The sequence below is a fragment of the Schistocerca cancellata genome, chromosome 3, assembly GCF_023864275.1.
Source record: "Schistocerca cancellata isolate TAMUIC-IGC-003103 chromosome 3, iqSchCanc2.1, whole genome shotgun sequence".
Classification (NCBI taxonomy): domain Eukaryota; kingdom Metazoa; phylum Arthropoda; class Insecta; order Orthoptera; family Acrididae; genus Schistocerca; species Schistocerca cancellata.
The window spans coordinates 146,158,760-146,185,996 of NC_064628.1; the positions used below are offsets into that span (position 1 = coordinate 146,158,760).

Sequence of the window (27,237 nt, forward strand, 5' to 3'; positions counted from 1 at the left end):
ACCAGATCTATCAATTACAGTCTTTTGACCATTCTATAGGCATTAGTGTAGCTGTACCGTATGGATCGGAACAATTTCCTTAAAATATCGTGCTTAGATAAGCATTATGTACTGTCCTCGTTTTTGTGAAACCCACAATTCAGATCTGTTGTAGACAACAGGAACAAATAATGTTTTGGATATATGCCATGTGGGTGACATAGACAATAATTTGGTTTTGAATCCTGACGTGGATACTAGCAGGTCAAAAAATTTAATTTTATAAACGGCGTTCGCGAAATTTTCAGTATGATTTGGAAGGAGGAGCAGACCCCAAATGATTGTAAAGATTTTCCTTTACATTCTGTATACGAAGGGTTGCCCTGAAAGACTGTTCAAAACGTGAAGGACTTGTTTATGAAGTAAAACTAACAAATTGTTGGCCAAGATACTTTTAGTAAGGCTAAGTCTTCTTAGTGAAGATTCCCAGATGGCAACCAGTGTGAATTTATATCAGACATATACACTATTAATAACAGACAGTGTGTGCAGGGTAGCGGTATAGAAAACAGTACCTATTAAGGATTATTTGCTCAACATTTTACACAGGAGCTCAAACGTTTTTATGCATGTTGGTACAATTCAGTGTGGGGGTTCTATTTGTATCTCGACAGATATCAGAACGGTATTCTGTTTCTCGACACATATTCAGGTCTTACAGCCTCTAATGCGGCGTAGATCCGCAGTCTCAAAACTCTCCAACCATCAATCGTCAGTTGATGGTTGGAGAGACATCACAGTTACAGGTAGCCTGCAGGAACCAGTCGTTGGCCTGAAGAAGGTGCGCTGGAGCGCCGAAATTAGTAGCTACGCAGTAACAACATAAGGGTGGCTGTAGGTGTTTCATTTTCTTACAAATTATTCAGATATGTCAGTATTCAAACATTTTCTAGAACCTCCTACTATCTGATGTAAGTGTTATAACAGAGAACGAAAAGGGAAATCAATTACCCTTTCTACAAATCATGAAAAATCTGCCCTCTGGTATCTGACTGCCAATTTTAAAATATCCTCTAACGTCCCCTAACAATTATACTGCAGTGCTCCTTTGCGCGACAGACAACTTACCTCGTCTTGTCACTGCAACTGAACGTCCAGCAACATGCTAAAATTATTCAAAAGATATACTTCGAGCCATGCAGAGTGCAGTGCATGGTTACAACTGCTGATGCACTTGTTGTTGTTGTTGTTATGGTCTTCAGTCCTGAGACTGGTTTGATGCAGCTCTCCATGCTACTCTATCCTGTGCAAGCTTCTTCATCTCCCAGTACCTACTGCAACCTACATCCTTCTGAATCTGCTTAGTGTATTCATCTCTTGGTCTCCCCCTACGATTTTTACCCTCCACGCTGCCCTCCAATACTAAATTGGTGATCCCTTGATGCCTCAGAACATGTCCTACCAACCGATCCCTTCTTCTGGTCAAGTTGTGCCACAAACTTCTCTTCTCCCCAATCCTATTCAATACTTCCTCATTAGTTATGTGATCTACCCATCTAATCTTCAGCATTCTTCTGTAGCACCACATTTCGAAAGCTTCTATTCTCTTCTTGTCCAAACTATTTACCGACCATGTTTCACTTCCATACATGGCTACACTCCATACAAATACTTTCAAAAATGACTTCCTGACACTTAAATCTATACTCGATGTTAACAAATTTCTCTTCTTCAGAAACGCTTTCCTTGCCATTGCCAGTCTACATTTTATATCCTCTCTACTTCGACCATCATCAGTTATTTTGCTCCCCAAATAGCAAAACTCCTTTACTACTTTAAGTGTCTCATTTCCTAATCTAATACCCTCAACATCACCTGACTTAATTCGACTACATTCCATTATCCTCGTTTTGCTTTTGTTGATGTTCATCTTATATCCTCCCTTCAAGACACCATCCATTCCGTTCAACTGCTCTTCCAAGTCCTTTGCTGTCTCTGACAGAATTACAATGTCATCGGCGAACCTCAACGTTTTTATTACTTCTCCATGGATCTGATGCACCTACTCCCATGTTTACTTTTATATAGAAATTGAATGATCAGGAGTGGTCTGCTCAACAATTCTTCAGTGGTGTAAAACTGAAAGGAATCTATAAAAATCATTTAGTTTATTATATTCTGAAAATGAACATTCATTCATTGACAAAGTTTACTTAGACCTTTCTTTTCCGTGGATAGTTTGAAAAATTTAAATATTCCACAATTTCTATAATCACTAATCACGTATCTGGCCACTGCAAAAGTACGAATATTAGTCTCAGTGTTTCTAGTCTCAGGGTATGCATACACACATTTGACAAAATCCCTCTAGTACGCAAGCAAGCAACAACTACGTGCAGCGAAAAAGGCAAATTACCAAAAATCTTTGATTAATACCAAAAATCTCTACTGGCGTCACTATGCACGGTCAGGGCAGGCTGCGACCTTCCCTAACGCGCGGCTTCTCTTCAAGCCAGGCTGCGTCATACTACTCTCAACAATTGTTCGCTCGCTACATAATATCTCAGACTGAAGAGTTCGTGTATGTATGCCACATTAGAATCAGTGGCCACCATCCAAGGAAATATTAACGTCCAACTATCAGCCCAACTCAAACATTAAGCTTACCCGTTAGTTTAACATGTTCTGTGCAGCTGATACCACAAGTTCGGAAATCAGCGCCAGGGAACAACGGTCCCATGGACAAGTTGGAGCGAATGACCGTATGCGTACCCTTGCCCGAAAACGTTTGTCTTTTCTTTGTCCGGTTTTAATACTGAACGTGTAGGTTTATTTAACGTATTTAATGGACTTAATTTATAGCTCGCTACTTCACAAAGATTGATTCAGAATTAATAAAACTTGTTCAGCTTCGTGTTACAGGAGGTACAAGGGAAAACGTCTTCCGCGACATTGTCTTCTAAAACGTTAGAGAGCAAAGAAGCAAAGAGAAAACGGATCTTTCATTATAAATGCAGCAAAAAGGCTGGACTATAATAAACCTAGACTACATGAAAGAATTAAAGCAGATCAGTACTCAAGCAAACAACAGCTACGTTCAGCAAAAAGGCAAATTACCAAAAATCTTCGATTAGTACCCAAAATCTCTACTGGCTTCACTAGCACGGTCAGGGAGCGCTTCAAGAGTGCACTTCCTGAGAGACAAGAGACGGAGCTGGCGGAACACTGTATCAGTCTGGATTGTTCTGTGGCATTACGTTTAAAAACTTCCACATTTTTATATAGCAGTGTGCCGAAAGATGCCGCAAACCACCCATACACAAAATAAACCCCTAGTATCTGGTGAATACGTCGCTGAGTCATCGTTCGTCGTGACTTAAGTTTGATGCAACCGATAAAATCAGTATCGAGAGGAAAATGGGGTTCAGTAAAGCACAAATGGTACTTTCTTCATTATCTCCGAAACTTTGCAGTGTAAATAGAGGTTTTCGCTCCATAGAGCCTATAATAAAGATGAAACAGGAATACAGACCGTACCGGGAAATCTGCGAAAAAGTGTGGCAAGAGAAGGCCAAATAATAATAGTAATAATATTAATAATAAAATGTGTTTCTTTCACTTACAACGTTTTGTACTTAAATTAGTGATCTGTTGGCGTCATGTTTTGGTCATTAATACGCTCACGAAGATGGAGGCATTGCTGTTGAAGATGATTGCGATGATTTATGTAGTAAAAGATTGTACAAGTTAATAATGGGAGCACCTGTAATTCTCCTGGAGTCTGTTATGATTGTAACAATTTTTTTGGTGGAATTTTGCCTTACAACAAGAGGATGTTTATCCTAGGCCTTGAAAAATGATCGATTTTCTTCATTTGTAACATTTTTTTAAATATAAGTTTAATATTTCATACGAACACTCTTGAAACAATGTAGTATGTAAAGTATGATCCTAGTTGTATTGTGTACAATTTGCGTTGTCATGTAACAAGAAAAACTGAAGGGAAACGTAGAAAACTCTTTAAGTGCGCACCTTTGCCCCCTCCTACCCTACAGGAATGTCCAACGCCAAGTGGATTCTTCTGTGCAGCTTTTGCAATGTTTATGGATTCTGCTTCACACAGGCCCCGTGGCATCATATAACCACATGTCTGTACTGTGTTTTTATACGTAACTGACGTCGTCATATGTGGCCCTCAGGACGCGGGTAAGGCCACGGGCGTGGTGACCACCGCGCGCATCACACACGCGTCACCGGCTGGAGCGTACGCCCACATCGCGGACAGGGACTGGGAGTGCGACGCCGACATCCTGGACTCCGGAGCGACTACCGACACCGAGGTGTGCCCAGACATCGCCCTCCAGCTGGTCACCTGGGAGACGGGACGCAATTTCAAGGTATGCTACGGAAGCATCTCCCCAGTTCCTGTCCCACTATGAATGTCGCGGTCGAAGAGAAGATTTCAGAATTTGACAATAAAACACTGAATTTTAAAGTCAAGAACGCCTTTATTATTCGATGATTACCCGTTCTTAGGTAAATTCGTGTTCCCCCATATGTTACCTGTGGTGTCACCGCCAGACACCACACTTGCTAGGTGGTAGCTTTTAAATCGGCCGCGGTCCGCTAGTATACGACGGACCCGCGTGTCGCCACTGTCAGTAATTGCAGACCGAGCGCCACCACACGGCAGGTCTAGAGAGACGTACTAGCACTCGCCCCAGTTGTATAGCCGACTTAGCGAGCAATGGTTCACTGACAAATACGCTCTCATTGGCCGAGACGATAGTTAACATAGCCTTCAGCTACGTCTGTTGCTACGACCTAGCAAGGTGCCATTACCAGTATCAGTTAATATTTATCAATGGATGCCTGTATAATCAAGACCTATGTTCTCCAATTATGGAATAAAGTTAAGTATTACTTCAACGCCGTACTTTATTTGCTACATTAAATTACATTGACGTGTTCCAGACCTCACGCCATCCGGCGTGAGATTAGCGTGCATTTCGGCCTCCTCAAAATATAAGGTGTTGGCACTCTGCCAACACTTCATTACCAATCACCTGTTTCCGCTCCTGCAGTAGACTTCAGAAATATAACAAACAGCCCTCTTAATTTAACTGAAATTTTGTTTTAGGTCACAAATTTCTTTAATTTTGAGAAATTGGAGCATTGAGAGGATACCCCCTGGTGAATACGAAATTTCTTAGTTAATATCACTTATATCACCTACGTGGTTTGTGTAATATTATGTTAAAAGGTGATATTTTGAGGGTTTCATGCATCAGTTCGTACAAACAGAAGCTTTAGAGAAACGGTCGTCCGACTGTTGTCTTTGTGTCTGTGCGACTGTTAAAAACCCTTTTCCTCAGGAACGGGTAGACCTATCAAGCCGAAATTTGTGACACGTCCTAAGGTCTACGGTCCCTGGGTGGTGTAAAATATGGAAGCTTCTAAGTGAATGCGATGAAAAGTTACGACCATTTATGTCACATATTTCGATACTCCCAAATCACTCATCGAAATCTATAGGGGACTTCTCATTGACCTAGAATCATAAAGTTTGGCAATAAGCTAGTTTGCACATTACAAGTAAAAGACAAAATTAGAAAATTGTTGATCTGTCATAATATCAAACGAAAACGAAATTTCTTAGTCATTTGTTATCCGTCTGTCTGTCTGTCTGTCCGTCCTTCTGTTAAGATCCCCTTTCCTCAATTACGGATAGACTAATCAAGTTGAAATTTATCTCCAATATTATGGTCTATGGTCCCTTAGCGGTGTAAAATAATTAAGCAGTCAAAGATACGACCATGTACGTCACTTATTTTGATGCTTGATGCTCATCGAAATTTTAGGGTACTTCTCTCTGACATACAATCATGAAATTTGGCAAGAAGCTAGGTGTCGCAGTAAAAGAAAAGAAAAAAAATCCGAAAATTGACAATCTGTATTAATATCGTATCAAACTCCTTGTGTTTCATGAACCGATATCTTGCAACCATCGATATCGAAATTCTTGATTACGGGCATGAATGAAGTATCTATATAGGTAATTAAATAGAGCACCAGTCCTACTTGCACTTGGCCAATTTTTTAAAATATTCTGGGTCAGTTCAAGTCAGAGTTTTCTCGGTGCTGGTCCATAAGAGTTGCGCATTAAGTATCAATTATTATTTTAATGCCTATATCAGAATCACAGAAAGAAATCAATAGGATAATCAAATACTGCGTTTTCGATACTGCTCGGACAATGCCGAGAATTAAATTTCGTATTTGATTTTGAAATTTGTCTCATAGATCTGTCATAGTTCAGTTTCTGAATAAAGAAGACAGCACTTTTTCTCTGATATTCAAGGTTAACTTCATTCTGATATACGTTTGATATTTATCACATATAGGAAGCACAATTTCTAAACGTTCTCTCCTGAGATAGCGATCTGGAAGTTTCATCACGTGCATCATCTAATGAAAAGCACGTTATATTCTGAAATCAACCTCTGATTTATTGGCTGTTAAAAAGCATGGACAAGATTGCTAGCAAAACTGCACAAGTCTTGAATGAACTTCATTTAAGGTCACAAAACGTGTCAGATATGAAATTTAATGACGCGATAGTTTCATCTGAACCATTTTAATCGAAATACACACAAGATAATTAGTTTGAAATAACATATGAAAACCTGTTGCAGAGACTAAAATGACCACCGGCTTGCTTCATTATGAACATCTGCCACGAGAAAGGTGGTAGTTCTCACTTTGATTATTTTATTATCTCTTTCCTATATTCTGTCGTATCTTGGGGTTAAAATTTGTAACCTGACCTAATGTACTCCATACAGCCAAGAAATATTAACTGCCTGAAATTCATTATATATTTAAACTAACGTATTGTTCAATAGAGTGAGCACTTGTTTCATGATTTTGAAGTATCAGCTCGCAATATAATCATGAAACCGAATTGGGAGAGGCCAGTATCGTGTTGGAAGAGCGGAGTTTATAGAACAGCGTAATTAAGGAGTCTATCGAAAAAAATAATACCAGAAAAACTAATAAACAAGGGTGGTAGGTTTGGTGAAGTCGCATTTACGATATCCGCACCCCTTCGGGTGCGTGCTGCTAACGGTTTGCGTGATGAGTGATGGGAAGTGAACACGATCGATCATGAGTCGGATATATGTAGCAAATCCCACCGTTCGTTCATAATGAAGTGAGCTGCAATTTAAGTCTAGCTATTAGATCCCACTTCTGAAATCCCTATGTATTACGGTAAAATGGCGCGTATTATAAAAACGACTGAAATTTCTTGCGAGGTAAAAACTCGAATACGGGGCTTTTGCCTTTCTCGGGCCTGTGCCCTGCCAACTGAGCTACCCAAGCACGAAGCAGGGCCCCTCCTCACGTGTGCACTTCCGTCAGTACATCATCTCCCACCTATGTAACTTCACAGTTCTCCTGCAAAACTTGTGGGGCTACCACTCCTGGAAGAAACGATATAACCGAGACATTATGGATAAAATGACTGTAAACATCTTTGCTGCTCGTTTCACACTCAGCTATTTAAGCTGTGCTCTGAGGTCCCATCCTAACCACCACCTTTAGCTCGCGAAGCATTCTGAAAAGGAAATATTTGTGACAACGATTAAGCACGAGTGAGTCTCATTGGCTGTATCCCGATTGTCTACGGTCTACAGTAACGAACTGCCGATAGCACACGCAATGGAAGAGCAGCGAAAGTGCACTTTTGCAGAGGTTTCGATTTAAACAAAGCTCAGGATTCGGCTCTTTTTTTATTAAGATCTCTCCGGTCACTACGTCAGCCACAGCAGGGAAACGCAGGGGGAATGTGCGTTTCACGGATTATCAGTCGTGGCTTTGAAAACAGAAGAGCATCAAAGGCCGTAGTGGACATTGGGAGCCAAACTCGGCTATGAACAGCGTCGCGAGACCAGCAATACTCCACCGTCTGGTCCAGGGAGGGGGAGGGGGGGGGGTGGAATCTAAGCACTATGGGACTTAACATCTGAGGTCATCAGTCCCCTAGACTTACAACTACTTAAAACTAACTAACCTAAGCACATCACACACAATGCCCGAGGCAGGATTCGAACCCGCGACCGCAGCAGCAGCAGCAGCGCCTAGAACCGCTCGGCCATAGCGGCCGGGCTTTTGATTGAAGATCAGGCAGCGAGTACACGTAGCAGATCATCTCACAGCACCAGAAGAAGAAGCGTGGGTCGCCCGTCGAAATATTCTACATAAAATGGAAACAACAGTTCGGCAAAATACCCGCAAGCACAGCATTAACCACCACACAGCGCTTGATACTATATTTTAATGTAGTTCCTTCCAAATGCGGGTACAAACTAGCGTTTTCTTGGAGTAACAGTTTTTTTTTTAATTAACCGACCTCAACTGAAAAACTATTTATGACTTCCCGGGTAATCGTAAATCCGAAGAATCTAATACACAATTACATGGCCGATTCTGAACTACATTACCACTGTTTGTGTTCTCAATTTACCTATTTCATGTTCCACATGGATACTTTCATACTTTACAGTGCAGTTCGTACGACTAAGAATGGGACTAGTGTACTCCATCTTGAGAATTTCCACCTGTAATCCTGTTATGTTTAAAACCCGTCAGCAATCCGTATAGCACAATATTTGTTTCCTGCCTTAACCAACTGATAAACAGTATTTTATGTGGTGAAATCTGGTCTGAAATGAATCAAACGGCAGTACCCAATCTTTACATCAGTACCAAACATATTTCACATTCTAACAAACTGTCTCAATATGTCCAACATTGCTACACAAACCTTTACTGAAGTAAAACCCGGTGGCAGATTTGACTAACGCATTCAGTAGAATAGTAATACTTCTTGTGACAATGGAAATTAATTTCCAAACTGAAATTGCATAAGTTAAGCCCTTTCAGTCACAGGATCATGGAGGACATGACACTGCAAATATACCTCCCAAATAGCTTCTTCTTAAACGCACCACTCAATATCATCAGACATGAAATAAGGAAGGATTGTGTAAGCTATCTACATTACAATAACTGAGGGGGACAGACGCAAAGCAGTATAAGTACACTTCTTGTAGTTTCGAGAGAACTGGTTTCAGAATTATCTTGACATTAAGAAACAGAATTTCAAACTTTTCTTTGTGTTAGACATAAAAATACTAAGTAACATTTTCTGTTCGGATGTCGGTAACAGGTTAACATAAATGACCAGTTTTATAACACGTTTCATTAAAGTCTGCATGCACTTTCATGCCTTTGCTGCCAGAACATTGTGAACTAAGGACAATATGATTTTTGTTTTCCTTGCAATGCTTTATTATTGGTTGCTATTAGTTCAGTTACCATAAAATTGCTGTTTGCAGCTAAAACATACATTTATGTAATGCTACCTTGAAAACCATGATTTTTGAAGCTTAGAATTCTGAAACAAAATAAGAACGAACACAGTTTAATTCATTATTTCATAACTGAAAATAGTGTCAGTCCCCTCTTCCCATGTGTCATAAAAACTTTTATTCAGACACTAGGTATGTACAACGTAAAAAATTGTATATCGCTACATGAACGTAACTATTTCGTGACAACTTGTAACGAGCTTTCTCTTCGTTCTCCATGGAGCGGCACAGAGTGGAATTTCACGTGTGTCCCTTCGTCACAACAATTTTACATACCTTACCATGCTGTAGATGCAGTTATCTCATTTGTAAATGATAATTAATTGAAACCCTCAGCTGCTGACAGGTGTTGTTGATATACCTCGATGTGGGAAAGCTGAAAATTTTTGCCCCGACCGGAATTCGAACACGGGATCTCCTGCTTACATGGCAGACGCTCTGTCCATCTGAGCCATCGACAGAGATGAATAGCGCGACTGCAGGGACTTATCCCTCGCACGCTTCCCGTGAGACCCACGTTCTCAACTGCCCATAACCCACATACGTAATGTACCTAATAGATATTTGCCCATCCACTCATTACTCGCGCACACTAAGGTGACGATTCCCGTAAGAGTTCGGGCAATCGGTGCGCATTCGAACAGATGAAGGTCAATGGCCGGGTTGCCTTTAACTATATATGAAGATAGTAACTACTCTCGAAAGAACAGATACCATTGATGACTGTACATAATATCAGACTAGCTCATACAGTGAGGAGTAATGGAAAGGGTAGAACAGCATCTCACACTTTTTTTCCGTCATGGATTTGTCGCCACCTCCAAAATTTGAAAAGAACACACAACTACTTCTTGATAGCCTTAGTCAGATGAGTGCTGTTTCTATCAAGAAAACAGTGGAAGAGACTATGGTGTACAAGAAGGTGACACTGACATAGCTGCAGCCTTAGGTGAACCATGGCAGAAAAGTGGTCACTTGTCGTTGAGTTGAATACTATGTTGCAGTTCCTGTGTTGTTTCGATTTTCGATGCAACGTTCCTTTGGACTCGTACGCGTATACACAATCGATATACGAGTACAGCTTGTAGACACATGGTTGACGACATATCAAAGTTTTGGTCTTGCCTTGAGTCGTGCACGCATAGCCAATTGGTAAGGTGGCTACTCGCGGTAAGTACGAAATTCGGGTTCGAGTCCCGGTTCGGAACGAAGTTTCATTCTCGTCATTCCATTATACAGCTGATTGTTGTCCATATTCGCAACTGCGAATACATTTAATGTGTCTAATAAAAGAAAGTTGATGGACATATAATGTTTGATAAACTACTGACGTGGCTGAAAGGGAAGAACCAGAGTCATGCTTCCTTTCAGAATTTTTTTTTAGTTCAAAGGTGGTATGGAATGAGAGCGATTGTCAGAATCTTCCGAAGGTCAAAAGAGAATTATGGTGTCCATTATGTGATGTACCTTGCAGACAGAGAGTCGAAAGGGGTTGCAAATGTGTTGGAAAATATGACAAAAATTGAAAACTAGACTGTTTTCGATAGTACAAATGAGGCTGGGCACACGTATACATGAACTATTAGAAGGTATGAAAGGGAAAAGCCCAGTGATGGCAAACCTCTGGGTAGTCGTGGTCGTCTCACTAAGGAGAAGAAGGATAAACAGCAGTTCTATTATGGTTTAGCCATAAGAAGGAATCAGGATGACACAGAGGTCACGAGAAAAGCAGTTTGGGGCTACCTTCTTGCAGAAAGCTTCTACCTATTACAGTCCACAGCAAGGGCTTGGTCAAAGTAAAGTAGATTCGTAGTGTGGATAAAGGTAAGCATTGCAAGTGGTGAAGTTTATGTTTAGCATCACTCCCTGCCATTTATAGTGTTAGAAGCCTATACACAGAGACCTAAGTGACGGTAAACAATTGTCAATATGCTCACATGGGAAGACACATATTATAAATGGATGTTTCAGCCACCTGATATGAAAACTCCTATTGTAAACATTGTTTCTTGGATTCTAAACTATGAGGTTACGTGTGTTAGATGCTGTCATTTGTTTCGGTGATGACGCAGTTAGCAGATGTTTAGTTCTACAGCTGGTTGGAATGTATTCTCGGCTCAGTGTGACAGACACTAGTGACAATTGACTCCCTGAGACAACTATAATGGTAAGAATAACGAGGAGAAATGAGAAATGGCGGAGAGAAATGAGGAACATGTAAACCTAGAAGATTATGCAGCTGTGAAGTATTAGGAACCACACAGATGAGACATAGATCAAATAAAATTTTGAATTGAAATGCAGCTGTGAAGTATTAGGAACCACACAGGTGAGACATAGATCAAATACAATTTTGAATTGAATTTTCCGAGAGATACAGTTGCCGGTCGGAAATTTCAAAAGAACCACCCCAGTATCTGTGTGAAGTAATTTAGGGAAAATACAGAATACTTCAATTTGGATTCTCAAAGGGAGATTTGAGCCACCGTCCGCCACAGTAAGATTCTGGGACCTTACCCCGCGCCACGTCACTCGCTAAGAATGATAAACCGGTAGTGTGACCTTCTGTAAGACATCCAGCAGCTATATTTAATTACGTGCTGCAAAGAGCAGAAATTGTGGATGATGGATTTATCGAGGACGCTGAGTAGCTGAGATGTTTAAAGACTGGGCTGAAAATTAGAACACAGAGTACGCTCTCAAGACGTTCTAATTACAAATCAAGGTAGTTGATTTACTGACGTTTATTTAAAACAAGAACATGCAACACTTGAGCCAACTTTTTAACGAAAATTCTAGTTTACTTCTTACAAAATACAGTGCGTTCATAATTAAAGTTCCAGATTCATAACACTGTAGAAAAACAACCACCGCTCAGAATGACTTCACATTTGAGCAACATATTATTGATTCAGGGGGGAAACGTAATGGACCAAAAAAAATTGAACGAATATTTCATCAATAAAGGCGGTTTAAGCATCTTTTGTTCCATGACGGTTGCCCCCTGAATCAATAATATGCTGCTCAAATGTGAAGTCATTCTGACCAATTGTTGTTTTTCTACAGCGTTTTGAAACTGGAACTTTAATTATGGACGAATTGTATTTCGTAAGAAGTAAACTAGAATTTTCTTAACATACATGAAGTCGCTTAGAAATGATAGATGAATCGCAAAACGACGCAACGGTTTGAGTACCACGTTGCACCATGCGTACTGTTCAATATGCATGACTACCCTAGTTAGGCAATGAACAGTTGGAATACTGTTAGCAAGGTAAGTCCATCTGCCACGAAAAGATCGTATCAAATCCGATGGAAAAATTGGTTATTAATTGTTATGTGGCCTCAAATTGCATAAAAAGCAAAATTATATTCGTTTTTAATTGTCCTGGGGCCAAAAACTGCGATAAAAATGACATCGGTTTCTAACTCTCGTGATACTGGCGCAAGACATTTCCACTATGCTGGCCAAGTTTTCTGCCACAAGATGAAATTGAGAAACAGAATGTTCGACAACAGATCGAAGTCTCTTGGGGGCCACGTCCATAATGCATTGCCCGATGCTTTCCTTCAGTTCAGCAACATTCGTAATTGAAGCACTGAATACAGCATCGTTCAGATAACCACACAGCCAGAAGTCAGAGGGGTTAAGATCAGGTGATCTGAACGGTCAGGCTGCAGGCAAATGACAGCTGATACTTCTAACACTTCCAAAATGCCTCTGCAGCAGACACGTGTCACTGCATAAAAATGATCCTAGCGATACATCAGCGCTATTGAACGAGTGATATGACGCTGTTGCGCAAAAAACTCTCACAGCGTTTACCAGTGACGGTACAAGAGACAAAACTAGCAGGACTCCTTACAAAATACGACCCTATGATAAACGATGACGTCAATCCGCGCCACAGTCGCCTTTGCAAAATAAAGTGGTACCGGTTCATGTGCATGCGGATTTCTGTCGCCCATATTCTGCAATTCTGCATATTAACGTGTCTTTGGAAATGAGTTTCCTCTATCCAAAGAATGTTCCATTGCCATTCATTACCCTCTTCCACAAGAGCAAGATATTCCAGAGCAAACGTTTATCTTGCTAGCAAGAAGGAGCTCCCGAACATGCACGATTTTGTACGGATGGCAATGTAGGATATTATACAACGTTCTCTCAGGCGTGTCCAACGTTCGGGCAATTCCCCGTGCTCTACATGTCTGCACACACCGCTTGACTCCTGCAGCAGTGGTGTGACCATATCTTCGACAGACGTCGAATCAGCTGCCCTCTCCCTCTGCCACATTTTACTTCAATTGAAACTCTCCTCTCGAGTTCTCCAGTCGTTTTCTCCAGACCATTGGCAGCCATCAGACCAGTACCTTTCTTTATACCCCTGAGTGTCCGGAACTTCTGCAGGGCTACTGGAGCACCGTCACCGTTTTCATAGCAGAGTTTACCGGCAACGCGCGATCCTTCACGGAGACAGTCAAGTTGGGCCTTTCGGACACATACCGACAAACAACCGTGCCCCGCGCGTCTGTTGATGCGCATATTCTGACGCTTACAACACCATCTATTGACCAAATTTTCGTTAAATTTGTTTTTGTTCCGTAACGTTTCCCCCAGTTTCAGTAATATGCTGTTCGACATAATTCTGAGATGTGGTGCTGTTTTTCTACAGGGATCTCAAAATGGTTCTTTAATTATGGACACCTGTACCTACGGACGTACCTTAATCCAAAGCACGTAACTTTCGTCCTTTATACGAGTATAATGTTCAAATGGTACACTTCATTCCCTCCAGTGTTTTACTTTGCGTCTTTGCTGTACGTTCATGATTATTACAGGTGCTGTTGGGCGGAGGTCGCAGCAAATTCATTGGCAGTGAAACGTCCGACGTCGCCGGCACTGAGGGCAGCAGACGAGACGGCAGGGACTTGATATCAGAGTGGCTGGACCACCACCAGCAGCGGGGCAACGCCAGCTACGTCTCTAACCTGGAGCAGCTCAGCAGAGTAGACATCGAAAAGACCGACTACTTGCTGGGTGAGACGACCCTCTGATGTGGTATCTGAGATCCCTATGCCTATATTACATGGATGATAAAGTGTCGTATAGTCAGAAGGAATCACACTTGCCATGATATCAAATCGCATTGTCGCTATGTCATTTTATGCTTGTTTCATTAAATCACTCTGAGAGTTCAAACTAGCGCTTTCCCTCTGCTTGCAGACAATTTCGAAAGAACAGACTCCACGCGTAATGTACAGAACTATGTAAATTGAAAAAGGAGGGGGGGGGAATGAAAAGAAGCGGAAGGTATTGTTTCGTTAACCACTGCATAATACGGACATGTCCAAAGAGCAGTCAAATACACTCCTGGAAATGGAAAAAAGAACACATTGACACCGGTGTGTCAGACCCACCATACTTGTTCCGGACACTGCGAGAGGGCTGTACAAGCAATGATCACACGCACGGCACAGCGGACACACCAGGAACCGCGGTGTTGGCCGTCGAATGGCGCTAGCTGCGCAGCATTTGTGCACCGCCGCCGTCAGTGTCAGCCAGTTTGCCGTGGCATACGGAGCTCCATCACAGTCTTTAACACTGGTAGCATGCCGCGACAGCGTGGACGTGAACCGTATGTGCAGTTGACGGACTTTGAGCGAGGGCGTATAGTGCGCATGCGGGAGGCCGGGTGGACGTACCGCCGAATTGCTCAACACGTGGGGCGTGAGGTCTCCACAGTACATCGATGTTGTCGCCAGTGGTCGGCGGAAGGTGCACGTGCCCGTCGACCTGGGACCGGACCGCAGCGACGCACGGATGCACGCCAAGACCGTAGGATCCTACGCAGTGCCGTAGGGGACCGCACCGCCACTTCCCAGCAAATTAGGGACACTGTTGCTCCTGGGGTATCGGCGAGGACCATTCGCAACCGTCTCCATGAAGCTGGGCTACGGTCCCGCACACCGTTAGGCCGTCTTCCGCTCACGCCCCAACATCGTGCAGCCCGCCTCCAGTGGTGTCGCGACAGGCGTGAATGGAGGGACGAATGGAGACGTGTCGTCTTCAGCGATGAGAGTCGCTTCTGCCTTGGTGCCAATGATGGTCGTATGCGTGTTTGGCGCCGTGCAGGTGAGCGCCACAATCAGGACTGCACACGACCGAGCCACACAGGGCCAACACCCGGCATCATGGTGTGGGGAGCGATCTCCTACACTGGCCGTACTCCACTGGTGATCGTCGAGGGGACACTGAATAGTGCACGGTACATCCAAACCGTCATCGAACCCATCGTTCTACCATTCCTAGACCGGCAAGGGAACTTGCTGTTCCAACAGGACAATGCACGTCCGCATGTATCCCGTGCCACCCAACGTGCTCTAGAAGGTGTAAGTCAACTACCCTGGCCAGCAAGATCTCCGGATCTGTCCCCCATTGAGCATGTTTGGGACTGGATGAAGCGTCGTCTCACGCGGTCTGCACGTCCAGCACGAACGCTAATCCAACTGAGGCGCCAGGTGGAAATGGCATGGCAAGCCGTTCCACAGGACTACATCCAGCATCTCTACGATCGTCTCCATGGGAGAATAGCAGCCTGCATTGCTGCGAAAGGTGGATATACACTGTACTAGTGCCGACATTGTGCATGCTCTGTTGCCTGTGTCTATGTGCCTGTGGTTCTGTCAGTGTGATCATGTGATGTATCTGACCCCAGGAATGTGTCAATAAAGTTTCCCCTTCCTGGGACAATGAATTCACGGTGTTCTTATTTCAATTTCCAGGAGTGTAACTGATTCAGCTCGATGGGCAATGAACCGCCCACCTTCAGTGCGGATCCACATTTAAGTCCGATTTCCTGCGGGAACGAGGATGGACAGCAAGGACAAGGACTGTGGATATGTGGCGATAGGTGGGAATGTGGGCCGGCAGAGAGGCGTGCCGAGACACTCCGCGTAATTTCGACAAACACTGTGTCCCGGTGACGCAGTGGTTAACGCAACTGCCTAGTAAGCAGAATATCACAGTTTCGAATCCCAGGCAGAAAAGCATATTCACTTTTCATCCCTCATTCAGCATAAAGCCCCGATACAGCTGGAATTAGTAGTCCCTTTCCTTTTCTATCTCACCCTTCCACCTTCAATTTGCGCAACAGATTCCCTTATCGAAGGTGAAATAATGTCAAAATGAAATAACCTTTTGGATTTACGAATGAACTTCGCTAGTCAGTGTTCGATGTATGACGAAAGATACGTTACTTGGTGGGTATCTCAGTATTTTCACAGTTGGTAGAAATGCAGGCTCCTTATGATCGAGATTTTTGCTTTTGTTTGTACGTTTTACAAAGCGACATACAATGACCAGTCGCATTAATGTGACCACCTATCAAAAGCCTGAATAATCAGCTTTTGCTGCGCGGGTCGCTGCGAGACGTACAAGAAAGAGTCAAACAGGTTCTAAATGGCTCTGAGCACTATGGGACTTAACATCTGAGGTCATCAGTCCCCTAGAACATAGAACTACTTAAACCTAACTAACCTAAGGACATCACACACATCCATTCCCGAGGCAGGATTCGAAACTGCGACCGTAGCAGTCACGCGGCTGCGGACTGAAGCGCCTAGAACCGCATGGCCACTACGGCCGCCTCAAGCAGGTTCTGAAAGGTACTCACACTGATGTGGATGTGGAGCCATTCCGTCTTAATAAATTAGCAGTATACAGGTCTGCACAACATACCAAGCGTTCAGCACGTGCCGTCCTCGCGTGTAACACTGATGGTGAAATGACAAACACCTTGTGTAAGTAATAAGGATACCTAACGCAAAAGCTAAGTGTCGGGTGGAAATAATCATAGTCGAGCTGCTCAAGATGTTCAGTACGGGTTGTATTTATCATAAGGCAGCAAAACTTGGTAGACGTGCTAATGCAATAATGTGGAACAGATTAAAGCTGGACAAAAAATTTAGTTCAAATTTTCGCCGCCAGGTGCAAAACTGGTGCTGTACACCATCTCGTCGATGTCTCTTGTTCTGATACCGAACAAATTGTGTACGCGGCGATTAACAATAAGATCAACTTTGTGCCTTTCTCACTTCTTTGACCTTTCCTTCCAGGTCCTTTTCCCAATCCACTATTTATGGGATCACTTCTATACGCATTTATTGCACTCACTGAGCTAGATTTGCATCTGGCGGCGAAATTTGCATCCAATTTTTTTCCAGCGTAAATCGGCTCCAGGTTAATGTATTGGAATATCTGTTACAGCCCACAATGGACCTCAGTGTGTAGTTGACAGCAACCACAACCATCCGGTAGCTCAGACGCTCCGCAGCACCGGAACGACACACCTCCAGACAGTTGTGTCCCCTCTTTAAAAATGGCCGTCTTGCACTACGTAGTGAACGTTCTCGGAGATTTGTTGATGCATTTTTCTGTGATCACTTTGAGTCATTAGGAATTACCAACTGTTCCTCATGTCAAGTGTGCACATCAACTATGGCTTCAAATTACTAATTTGCCTAAATTTCATTGTACCACTCATCTTGCCAATCAACTGGTTGTAAATGCTGGTTTCTTCAATTGTTGCAGGCCTCTTTGCAGACGGCCATATGGAGTACCACCTGGATGCCCCGGACACACAGCCGAGACTCGTGGACATGACGAGGGCGGCCATAAAAATTTTGGAGAAGGAGCCCAATGGATATTTCTTATTCGTTGAAGGTTGTATCTCTGTCTATTTTTCAACGTCTGTAGTTAAAAATTCTGCATTACAGACGTTCCTCGTAATCTCACCCGGCGAAACATCCAAGTGCATATATGTTATATACTGAAACATAATGTGAAAATGGGTTTGCCGCATGTTCCGTACACTCACGATAAACGCTAAGATTTGAAAGCATCTTTAGTTCAGAAATTACGTATTGTTAGTTTGAAGTGGTTTATGGCTATGTGCTTGCAAATTTAAGTGAATGTAACTGGTTATTTAATTCTGTTTTGTACACAAATTAGCGCTAGAATTAAAGACACCTTCCCATTGTGAGTGGCAAACCGTTACAGCAGGTAGTAGGACGTACTGTACTATACAAACGAAGCATTGAAAGACCACCCAACTCCATGTTCGCTTAATCGCCACTCGTAAAAAACGGAATGGGAAAGAACTGTGTAAATTTCACGTACAGTTTGCTGAATGACGTCCGAGCTACGTTCAGGAGTGTGGAGCTCTCGTGAGGTTGGTGAGGGGTCGAAGGGGTGTGTTGTATTGGTTGCCTGATAAGTGACGTAGGTGAACAAATGGGAAGTGCAATTGAAGATTAGTGTTTAACGTCCCGTCGACGATGACATCATTACAGATGGATTGAGGAAATATGTCAGCTCTGTCTCTTTCGAAGGCACAATCCCGGCAGTTGCCTTGAAGTTCTTGTTCAGATTCAGCAACTTTTGTTCCACACTCTAACGGCCTTTCCCTTCCCCCTTTTTTCTCAGACTCCTCTTGGTGAGATCTTGTGTTTGTTCAGTGTGAGAGATCCCTCAATCTGAGGTCTGTATGGATGCTTTCTGGCCAACGTTTCCTCGATCTCACAGCAACTTTGACTTTCAACAAACACTCGCAAATTACCATCGTTTCGTAATCTACGTGAAGTAGATATCCATGGCGTTGTACATGGCTCTCCGTATCTTCTCAAAGAGAGGGGACAATTCGAACCGCCTGTGAATCTCTCATGAGGTGTTACGCCGGATATCCACTGAAGCATTTTGTTTTTCATTACACCGTATCTTTGCTGTGCTGCTTTCGTCGCTAGCTACAACAATACCAACTATCCGCCATTTTAGACATGTGTTGATAATGCAGTTTGTGATTTCGGAAGCGAATGAGCCGTTGAAAGTGATTTATGTGTCAGTGGAGGTGAAGAAATTTGTCTTCTGGTACATCTATACCGTCGGTCTTCATAGTGTCCGAATTATTTATATCTGTTCGTAGGTATTCAGTCTTCTTTATATAGAGGCATTGTCCGGACAGTTCAAGGAGGTTCTTCTACGCTTCGACTTCATGCTAGAGATCGATCTTTTCTTCAGCAGCCATTAGAATATCATCATCATACAGATGTGACCGCAGTGCTAATTGCTGAAGATCTCTAGCGATTCCGTGTATTTTTATGATTAAGAGAAGGAGAGAGAGAGTAAATCCCTGATGAACTCCCTGCTGGAATAGGAAAGGCACCTGGAATCCCAGCAGAAGACAGTACTCGACTTTAAAAACTATTGTGGGGAGGCCACACGCATTAAGTTAGTTCTTCAGGTACCTCACACTTTCGGAGAGCAAACCACAGGAGATCACATGGTATTTGGTCAATGACGTTAAATATTTCAAGTAAAGCAAAGTGGAAATGCTTATACTTGGTCCAGTGTTTCTCAAACGATCTCGGGAAATATCGATTCGCTAAGTTTGGACGACTGGGTGGGAATTTTATCCGCCACCGTCCACAGAAAGAGCTGTAGTGACTCCAAAACGGTGTAACGAACCATGAACATTGCTGACATCACGTGATAAAGGTTATTGCCTTCCTTAACTGTGGTGTCAATCACAATCGGAGATGCCACATCTCATTTCTTGGGATCGTAGTGGCCATTACAGCGAAACAGTCACTCACATCCCAGTATATAGCCGGCCGTTAAAACGGAAAAGCCAGTCACACTGTAGCCACAGAAATGCCATATTGGTCATGTTCAAAAGTATCCAAGAAATGCATATTATCTGTCACGTTCAAAATTGTCTCTATAAACATTAAGTGAAGGTCTGCTTAAATTCCTGGACCACTCCTCGTGTAAGGCACAATTAAATATCTTTAAACAAAAAATATGTGTAAGTGTCATTAGCAAAGTACCAAAGTACCAAAGTAAAAAATGTTATTCCTATGTCAAAATCGTCTCTACTGTTTGTCGAAAAATCATATTCCAGCTAAAACTGATAACAAAGTCAGAGAAACATTATGGTCATCCTTAGGCTAGGGTATTATATTAATCTCTCAGTACCACAGTAGGTCAGCATCTGGTATCACAGTGAAAACTGAATGACTTTTTGATAAAGTAGCATACTCAACAACAATAATACACATTCTTATAATTAGGAAAGAATGGTTTCAACGCTTTCGGCTACCCACTTTCAAAGTTCCCCAGCCATTAACGTGACTCGATGATGGGCTATTATTAACAGTTCATAGTATGAAATGTCTGTTATCTCTTGCTGAAAATGCTATTTTGTGCTACTAAACAGTAGAGACAACAAGGAACTCACCCTCTATACATCGTCATTTCACACTAAAATTCCAGCAGATTTCTCCATGCAATTAAAAGTTACAACAACACTGTAACGTATAGTTCTGTATGTTCCCATGTTACAGTAGTATTGTACAAAATTACGCAATACATCGACCTGTTACAGCAAAACTGTAACAAATTGACCTATATATCAACATGATGCAGCAACATTTTAACTGATGACTGTATACATTGTCATGTAACAGCAATATTCTAACGTGTGCCCCATATTTCGAAATGCTATAACCAAGTCATAACTATTTGTCCTGTATATCCATATGTTACAATGAAACTACACTCCTGGAAATGGAAAAAAGAACACATTGACACCGGTGTGTCAGAACCACCATACTTGCTCCGGACACTGCGAGAGGGCTGTACAAGTAATGATCACACGCACAGCACAGCGGACACACCAGGAACCGCGGTGTTGGCCGTCGAATGGCGCTAGCTGCGCAACATTTGTGCACCGCCGCCGTCAGTGTCAGCCAGTTTGCCGTGGCATACGGAGCTCCATCGCAGTCTTTAACACTGGTAGCATGCCGCGACAGCGTGGACGTGAACCGTACGTGCAGTTGACGGACTTTGAGCGAGGGCGTATAGTGGGCATGCGGGAGGCCGGGTGGACGTACCGCCGAATTGCTCAACACGTGGGGCGTGAGGTCTCCACAGTACATCGATGTTGTCACCAGTGGTCGGCGGAAGGTGCACGTGCCCGTCGACCTGGGACCGGACCGCAGCGACGCACGGATGCACGCCAAGACCGTAGGATCCTACGCAGTGCCGTAGGGGACCGCACCGCCACTTCCCAGCAAATTAGGGACACTGTTGCTCCTGGGGTATCGGCGAGGACCATTCGCAACCGTCTCCATGAAGCTGGGCTACGGTCCCGCACACCGTTAGGCCGTCTTCCGCTCACGCCCCAATATCGTGCAGCCCGCCTCCAGTGGTGTCGCGACAGGCGTGAATGGAGGGACGAATGGAAACGTGTCGTCTTCAGCGATGAGAGTCGCTTCTGCCTTGGTGCCAATGATGGTCGTATGCGTGTTTGGCGCCGTGCAGGTGAGCGCCACAATCAGGACTGCATACGACCGTGGCACACAGGGCCAACACCCGGCATCATGGTGTGGGGAGCGATCTCCTACACTGGCCGTACACCACTGGTGATCGTCGAGGGGACACTGAATAGTGCACGGTACATCCAAACCGTCATCGAACCCATCGTTCTACCATTCCTAGACCGGCAAGGGAACTTGCTGTTCCAACAGGACAATGCACGTCCGCATGTATCCCGTGCCACCCAACGTGCTCTAGAAGATGTAAGTCAACTACCCTGGCCAGCAAGATCTCCGGATCTGTCCCCCATTGAGCATGTTTGGGACTGGATGAAGCGTCATCCCACGCGGTCTGCACGTCCAGCACGAAGGCTGGTCCAACTGAGGCGCCAGGTGGAAATGGCATGGCAAGCCGTTCCACAGGACTACATCCAGCATCTCTACGATCGTCTCCATGGGAGAATAGCAGCCTGCATTGCTGCGAAAGGTGGATATACACTGTACTAGTGCCGACATTGTGCATGCTCTGTTGCCTGTGTCTATGTGCCTGTGGTTCTGTCAGTGTGATCATGTGATGTATCTGACGCCAGGAATGTGTCAATAAAGTTTCCCCTTCCTGGGACAATGAATTCACGGTGTTCTTATTTCAATTTCCAGGAGTGTATAACAAATATCCTTATGTGTGTCAGTGTAAACTGAAACTAGTTGGCCCCTACAACGTCATATTTCAGTAAAATCGTAACAAATGGCCCATACATAGCCAATTTATGGCATAGTTGTAAAAAATTGCCCCATGCTTCAGCATGGCTACACAAAATTATGTGTTGTGACACCATGGACAGGGTACTGAAATAAGTCACAAAATAAGTGTTTTGCTTAATGGAATAATTTGTAGTTGATTGGAAAAAGTGACATATTGTGTAGTCAGTGACGAGTGGGATAACCTGTTACAATTTTGATGTGGAATTTTGTTGCAATTTTTCCTGTAACGTGATTATGTTTGGAGCAATTTATTACAGATTTGCTGTACATGTTGAGGTATGGGGCTATTTGTTACAATTTCGTTTGACGATTATCTGTTAACGAATTAAAAGTAGGGATATCCACTAGCTGACAACGACTACCAAGTTATAGTCTGCCAGTTTATTGTGAAAAATAATATTTAGGATTCAGTAACTGTTACCAGTTCGCTCTAGGTTATGTTACATTCATAGTCGCTATACATTCAGGGTAATGGTAGTTACTGTATTCGCTGACCATTATTGCCTAACACATTAGTATCTGGCGTAATGTCAGTCACTATATCAACTAAACATTATTGCTCCAACAGCATACAGGGTAAATAAAGACAGCGACCATACGTAAACTGACCGTTATTGATCCAACCAGTTCTATCCAGAGTAAAGGTAGTCACCATATAAACTGATCAACCTTGTCTGCAGCAGTATTTACCATGCATTAGCGATGTTCGGAGAAATTCGTTGCAGTGTAATATAACGATTGTGATGTATGAGGCAGTTCGTTGCAATTTTAATCTAACATGCATAAGGCAATTTGTAACAATTTTGCTGTAACGTAACAATGTATATGTTAATTTGGTACAATTTACACTGTAAAGTTGGCTAACCTGTCACAATATCATTGTAGAATTAAGCACTTTGTAATAACTTTGTAGTAGCATGATGATGTATTGGGCAATTTTTACCAATTTTACTGTAACATGATGATGTTCGAGTAAGTATGTTACAATTTTTGCTGTAACATGGGGCTATTTGTTACAATTTTATTGCCTCATTTTAATTGCAAGCAATAGTGGAACATGATGTAGAAATTCATTTTAATGGCGGACCCAGTTCCAAGGAATGAAATGTGGTTCATTTCAGTGTGGGAGACGTAGTATTATTGGAATGTGGCTTGTCGGGTCATGATAGTGACAACATAGACAAGAGGGTGTGGCTAGTGATGTCATCAGTAGTGAACTGACGTACGTTGAGTGACGTCACAAGTCTTCATAGTATTAATTTCCATGCAAGTACATTGTTGTCGAAATCTTACAATAAAATAATTGTGCTGTACCCGCTGTAACACAATTTTAACACAATCACTAAGATACTGTAATTTTTTTTTGCAGCGGAAAAGGCACAATTACTTTATTGTTCTGTAATTAATAAATCAAATCATTTACGCCTGCTCTGAGTTAATTCTTAACTTAATATTATTTACTATTACGCAGTGCACAAATTCAGTCGAAGAACGAAAGAAACCATTAGGCCTGAGAAACGCAAAGCTTATGTCCTTGTCGTTCTGTTTGATTAGGCCTGAGAAACGCAATGCTTATGTCCTTGTCGTTCTGTTTGATTGCCTTTTCTACAAGGGAAAAGGCGTCGTAGGTGTACAGCTGCGTACAGGGTGAACATTAAAAGAACGGACAAACTGCATGGACGGTTTCCTGAGTGGAGGTACCCTACGAACATACGTCCGGAAAAGGGTGGTGTGCTGCATGTAAGGGCAACAAATCTTCCCAGAGCGATGGCCTCCATGGTGATAGGGATAGTAGCGGTTGTCATGCAGGATACACACGATCGTACTTTGGCTTACACTATGTTGGCGGGCCACATACTTGCAGCTTGTACTAGGGTTTCTCACAATACCTTTTAGAATCGGGTACTCCAAATCTGTCGGAAAGGATCCATGGTGTCGGAAACGCCCACAAAAGGGCTTGATGTATTGGGCTTGATATGTTGTGTCATGTGGTCGGTGTCTGTGAGGTTACTTGTTTTGGTATAGCGGTGTTACCTCTCGGCCGTTTCCTTCTGCTTCGCCGAACACAAACACCATCTTATCTTATTCCCGGCATGAATACCGGGCCATTCTGCTGCTTACAGTACGTTGCGCCAATCACACAGCCTGCAACACAAAGGAAACACACGATACGTAGTCAGATGTCTTCCGTCAGTGTGATCTCCCTTGGCAACGATGGAGTTCCAGACAGGTGTTCATAGGACATTTTCAGTCCATTTCCAGTCAGTTGTCTGTCATTGCAGTTTGTCGGTTTCATTAACATTTACCATGTTTAATTCTTATCAAAATCTACATCTACGTGACTACTCTGAAATCCATGTGCCTCTGAGAGGGTTCAAAGAGCCATTAGCACACTGTTTATGTACCGCTTACTTTTCGGATAAAGTACAGAAAAAATGAACACTTACATCTTTTCGTGCTTGATGTGATTGCTGCGATCGTGTCACCCTTTGTAGGTAGGCGTCAACAGAATATTCTCGTATTAGCAAGAGAATGTTGCTGATTGCAGTATCATTAAAATATCTTATCACAATGCTAAACACCGTTATTCTAATGACTGCCACCCCAACATCCGTATCACATCCGTGACAACATTTCTTCTGTTTCGCAGTAGTACAGAATGAGCTGTCCTTCTTTGAAATTTTTGGACGTCCTCTGTCAATGCCATCTGACAAGTACCCCGTATCATACAGCAATATTCTTGCAGAGAACAGAAAAACATATTGTTGCCTGTCTCTTTGATGGATTTGTTGCATCTTCTAACTCTTCTGCCAATAAAACGCATAACATTATCTATGTGGTCATTGCAACGTAAACTGTTCGTAAGAGTAATCCCTAGAAACCTTTAGGTTTCTGCAATTTATCGTGTAACCGTCGTTTAACGGATTCCCTTCATTACTGATGTGGATAACCTCACACTTTTCATAATTTGTGTCAGCTTCCACGTTTAGTATCGTACCCATACTTGCCTAATTCAATTTGGAACTGAATTCCGATGGATTTCCTAGACTGGAAACGACAGAATCATCTACAAACAATCTAAGACCGATTAATTGTGCCTAATTAATGATCATTATCCTCTTGACAGCAGAACCTCTTCACCTTTGATTTGAGGAGTTCTACAAACAGAATGTATTACAGTTTGAATTTTCGGAAGTCGATATGTCCAGAAACTTCAAAATATCTTCCATGTGAACAAACTCCCGTTAGCGTATTTCTTGGTGGTACTACATTTCGGTTGAGTGCCCAGAGGAATAATACGCCTATGTCTGAAATCCAGAGCGTTTCCTGATCCTGAAGACATTTAAAATCCCCGTCTTAAACCTTTTTAATGTTTGGATTGTTGTTAATGTTTGGATTGTTGTTACTTCTTTATGCATGACAACTAATTGTAGTATTATAAACATAGTTAGCTTCCATCACCGGCTTCTAGTAGGAAAAGTCGTATTTCTTCCACTGAAATGAAGTCTCGTTCACTCAAATGACAGACAGCCACAAGACATACTAAACGATGATAATAATAATAATAATAATAATAATAATAATAATAATAATTTTAATATTAGTAATGATAATAGTAATAATAATAATAATAAAACCTGTGGAGGCCCAGGAAAAGAATAGGCCTCCCGTATGTTCTGCCAGTGTTAAAAGGCGACGAAAAGAACAAACCACTAATAGGGCTAACCCCCTTTTAGTGTGATTACTTGGTTCAGGACGGAACTAATGAAACCTCGGACAAGCGCTGTCATGTTCGGGGACGACGCTTGAACCCTAAGCCCGTCCACAATGGTCACGACACTGCTAGCCAAACGGAAAATGATTTAAATCCAAATATAAGTGTTTTGCAGGATATACTTCCTGCAACCACTCTAGAAGGAAAACAAAGACAGAGGATGAGATGGTTAGATGAAGTTAACCGACACCTCATGTTCTGTTATTACCAAGCAACAAACTAAGGAACCAACACAACTGGATACAGATCACAAGTATACACAACATTTTTTACCACATACCCAAAATTAAAATTTTTAACAGAACAACGACTAGCTGATCAGATCCGTGTAGTAATCAAAAATAACAGGATACCCCAGTCAGAATTAGAAAACATCAAGCAACAAGTACAAAAAATACTGGAACAAAATAATGTGCAATCAGAAGAAGAAGAAAATACAATAATGGACTCAAACATCCCAGAGCAAACAAACAAAGAACAACACGCATCGATTAAACATTCAGAGGAAAACTAAATCTTAAGACAGCCACCAGAACAAGCACAAATCGAACATGAAGTGACACACATGTTAGATAGAGAAGAAAAATTTTAGCTGACATATATAGAATACAAAGACACAAATACTGACATTAGACCATTCTTACATAGACCACCAAATAACCCACAAATCGAAACAGCAATAACAATTATCAACACAATCATACACAACAAAATAAATGAAAATTCAAACTATGGAAGAGTTACAACTACTGGTTTATATAGGAGCAGTCACAACACTAAATATACACACTGGGCAGAGATCAGAACCAAACAACATACAGAAGAAACCCAAAAAACCAGCATGACAACACAGGCTACAGAACAGAATAGAAAAACTGAGAAAAGACATTGGACAGCTAACACAATTTATAAGAA

At 42.5% G+C, this 27,237-nt stretch overlaps 1 protein-coding gene across 1 annotated transcript in view; it reads left to right on the forward strand.

Annotated features, from left to right (window-relative positions):
* The window catches only part of LOC126176063 (membrane-bound alkaline phosphatase-like), a 160,989-nt gene that overhangs the window by 95,162 nt on the left and 38,590 nt on the right, over nucleotides 1-27,237 (forward strand). Inside the window, exons 5-7 of the mRNA XM_049923196.1 lie at nucleotides 4,179-4,376; nucleotides 14,253-14,451; nucleotides 18,004-18,135. Coding sequence (XP_049779153.1) covers nucleotides 4,179-4,376; nucleotides 14,253-14,451; nucleotides 18,004-18,135 — 529 coding nt within the window. The remainder of the gene's footprint in view (nucleotides 1-4,178; nucleotides 4,377-14,252; nucleotides 14,452-18,003; nucleotides 18,136-27,237) is intronic.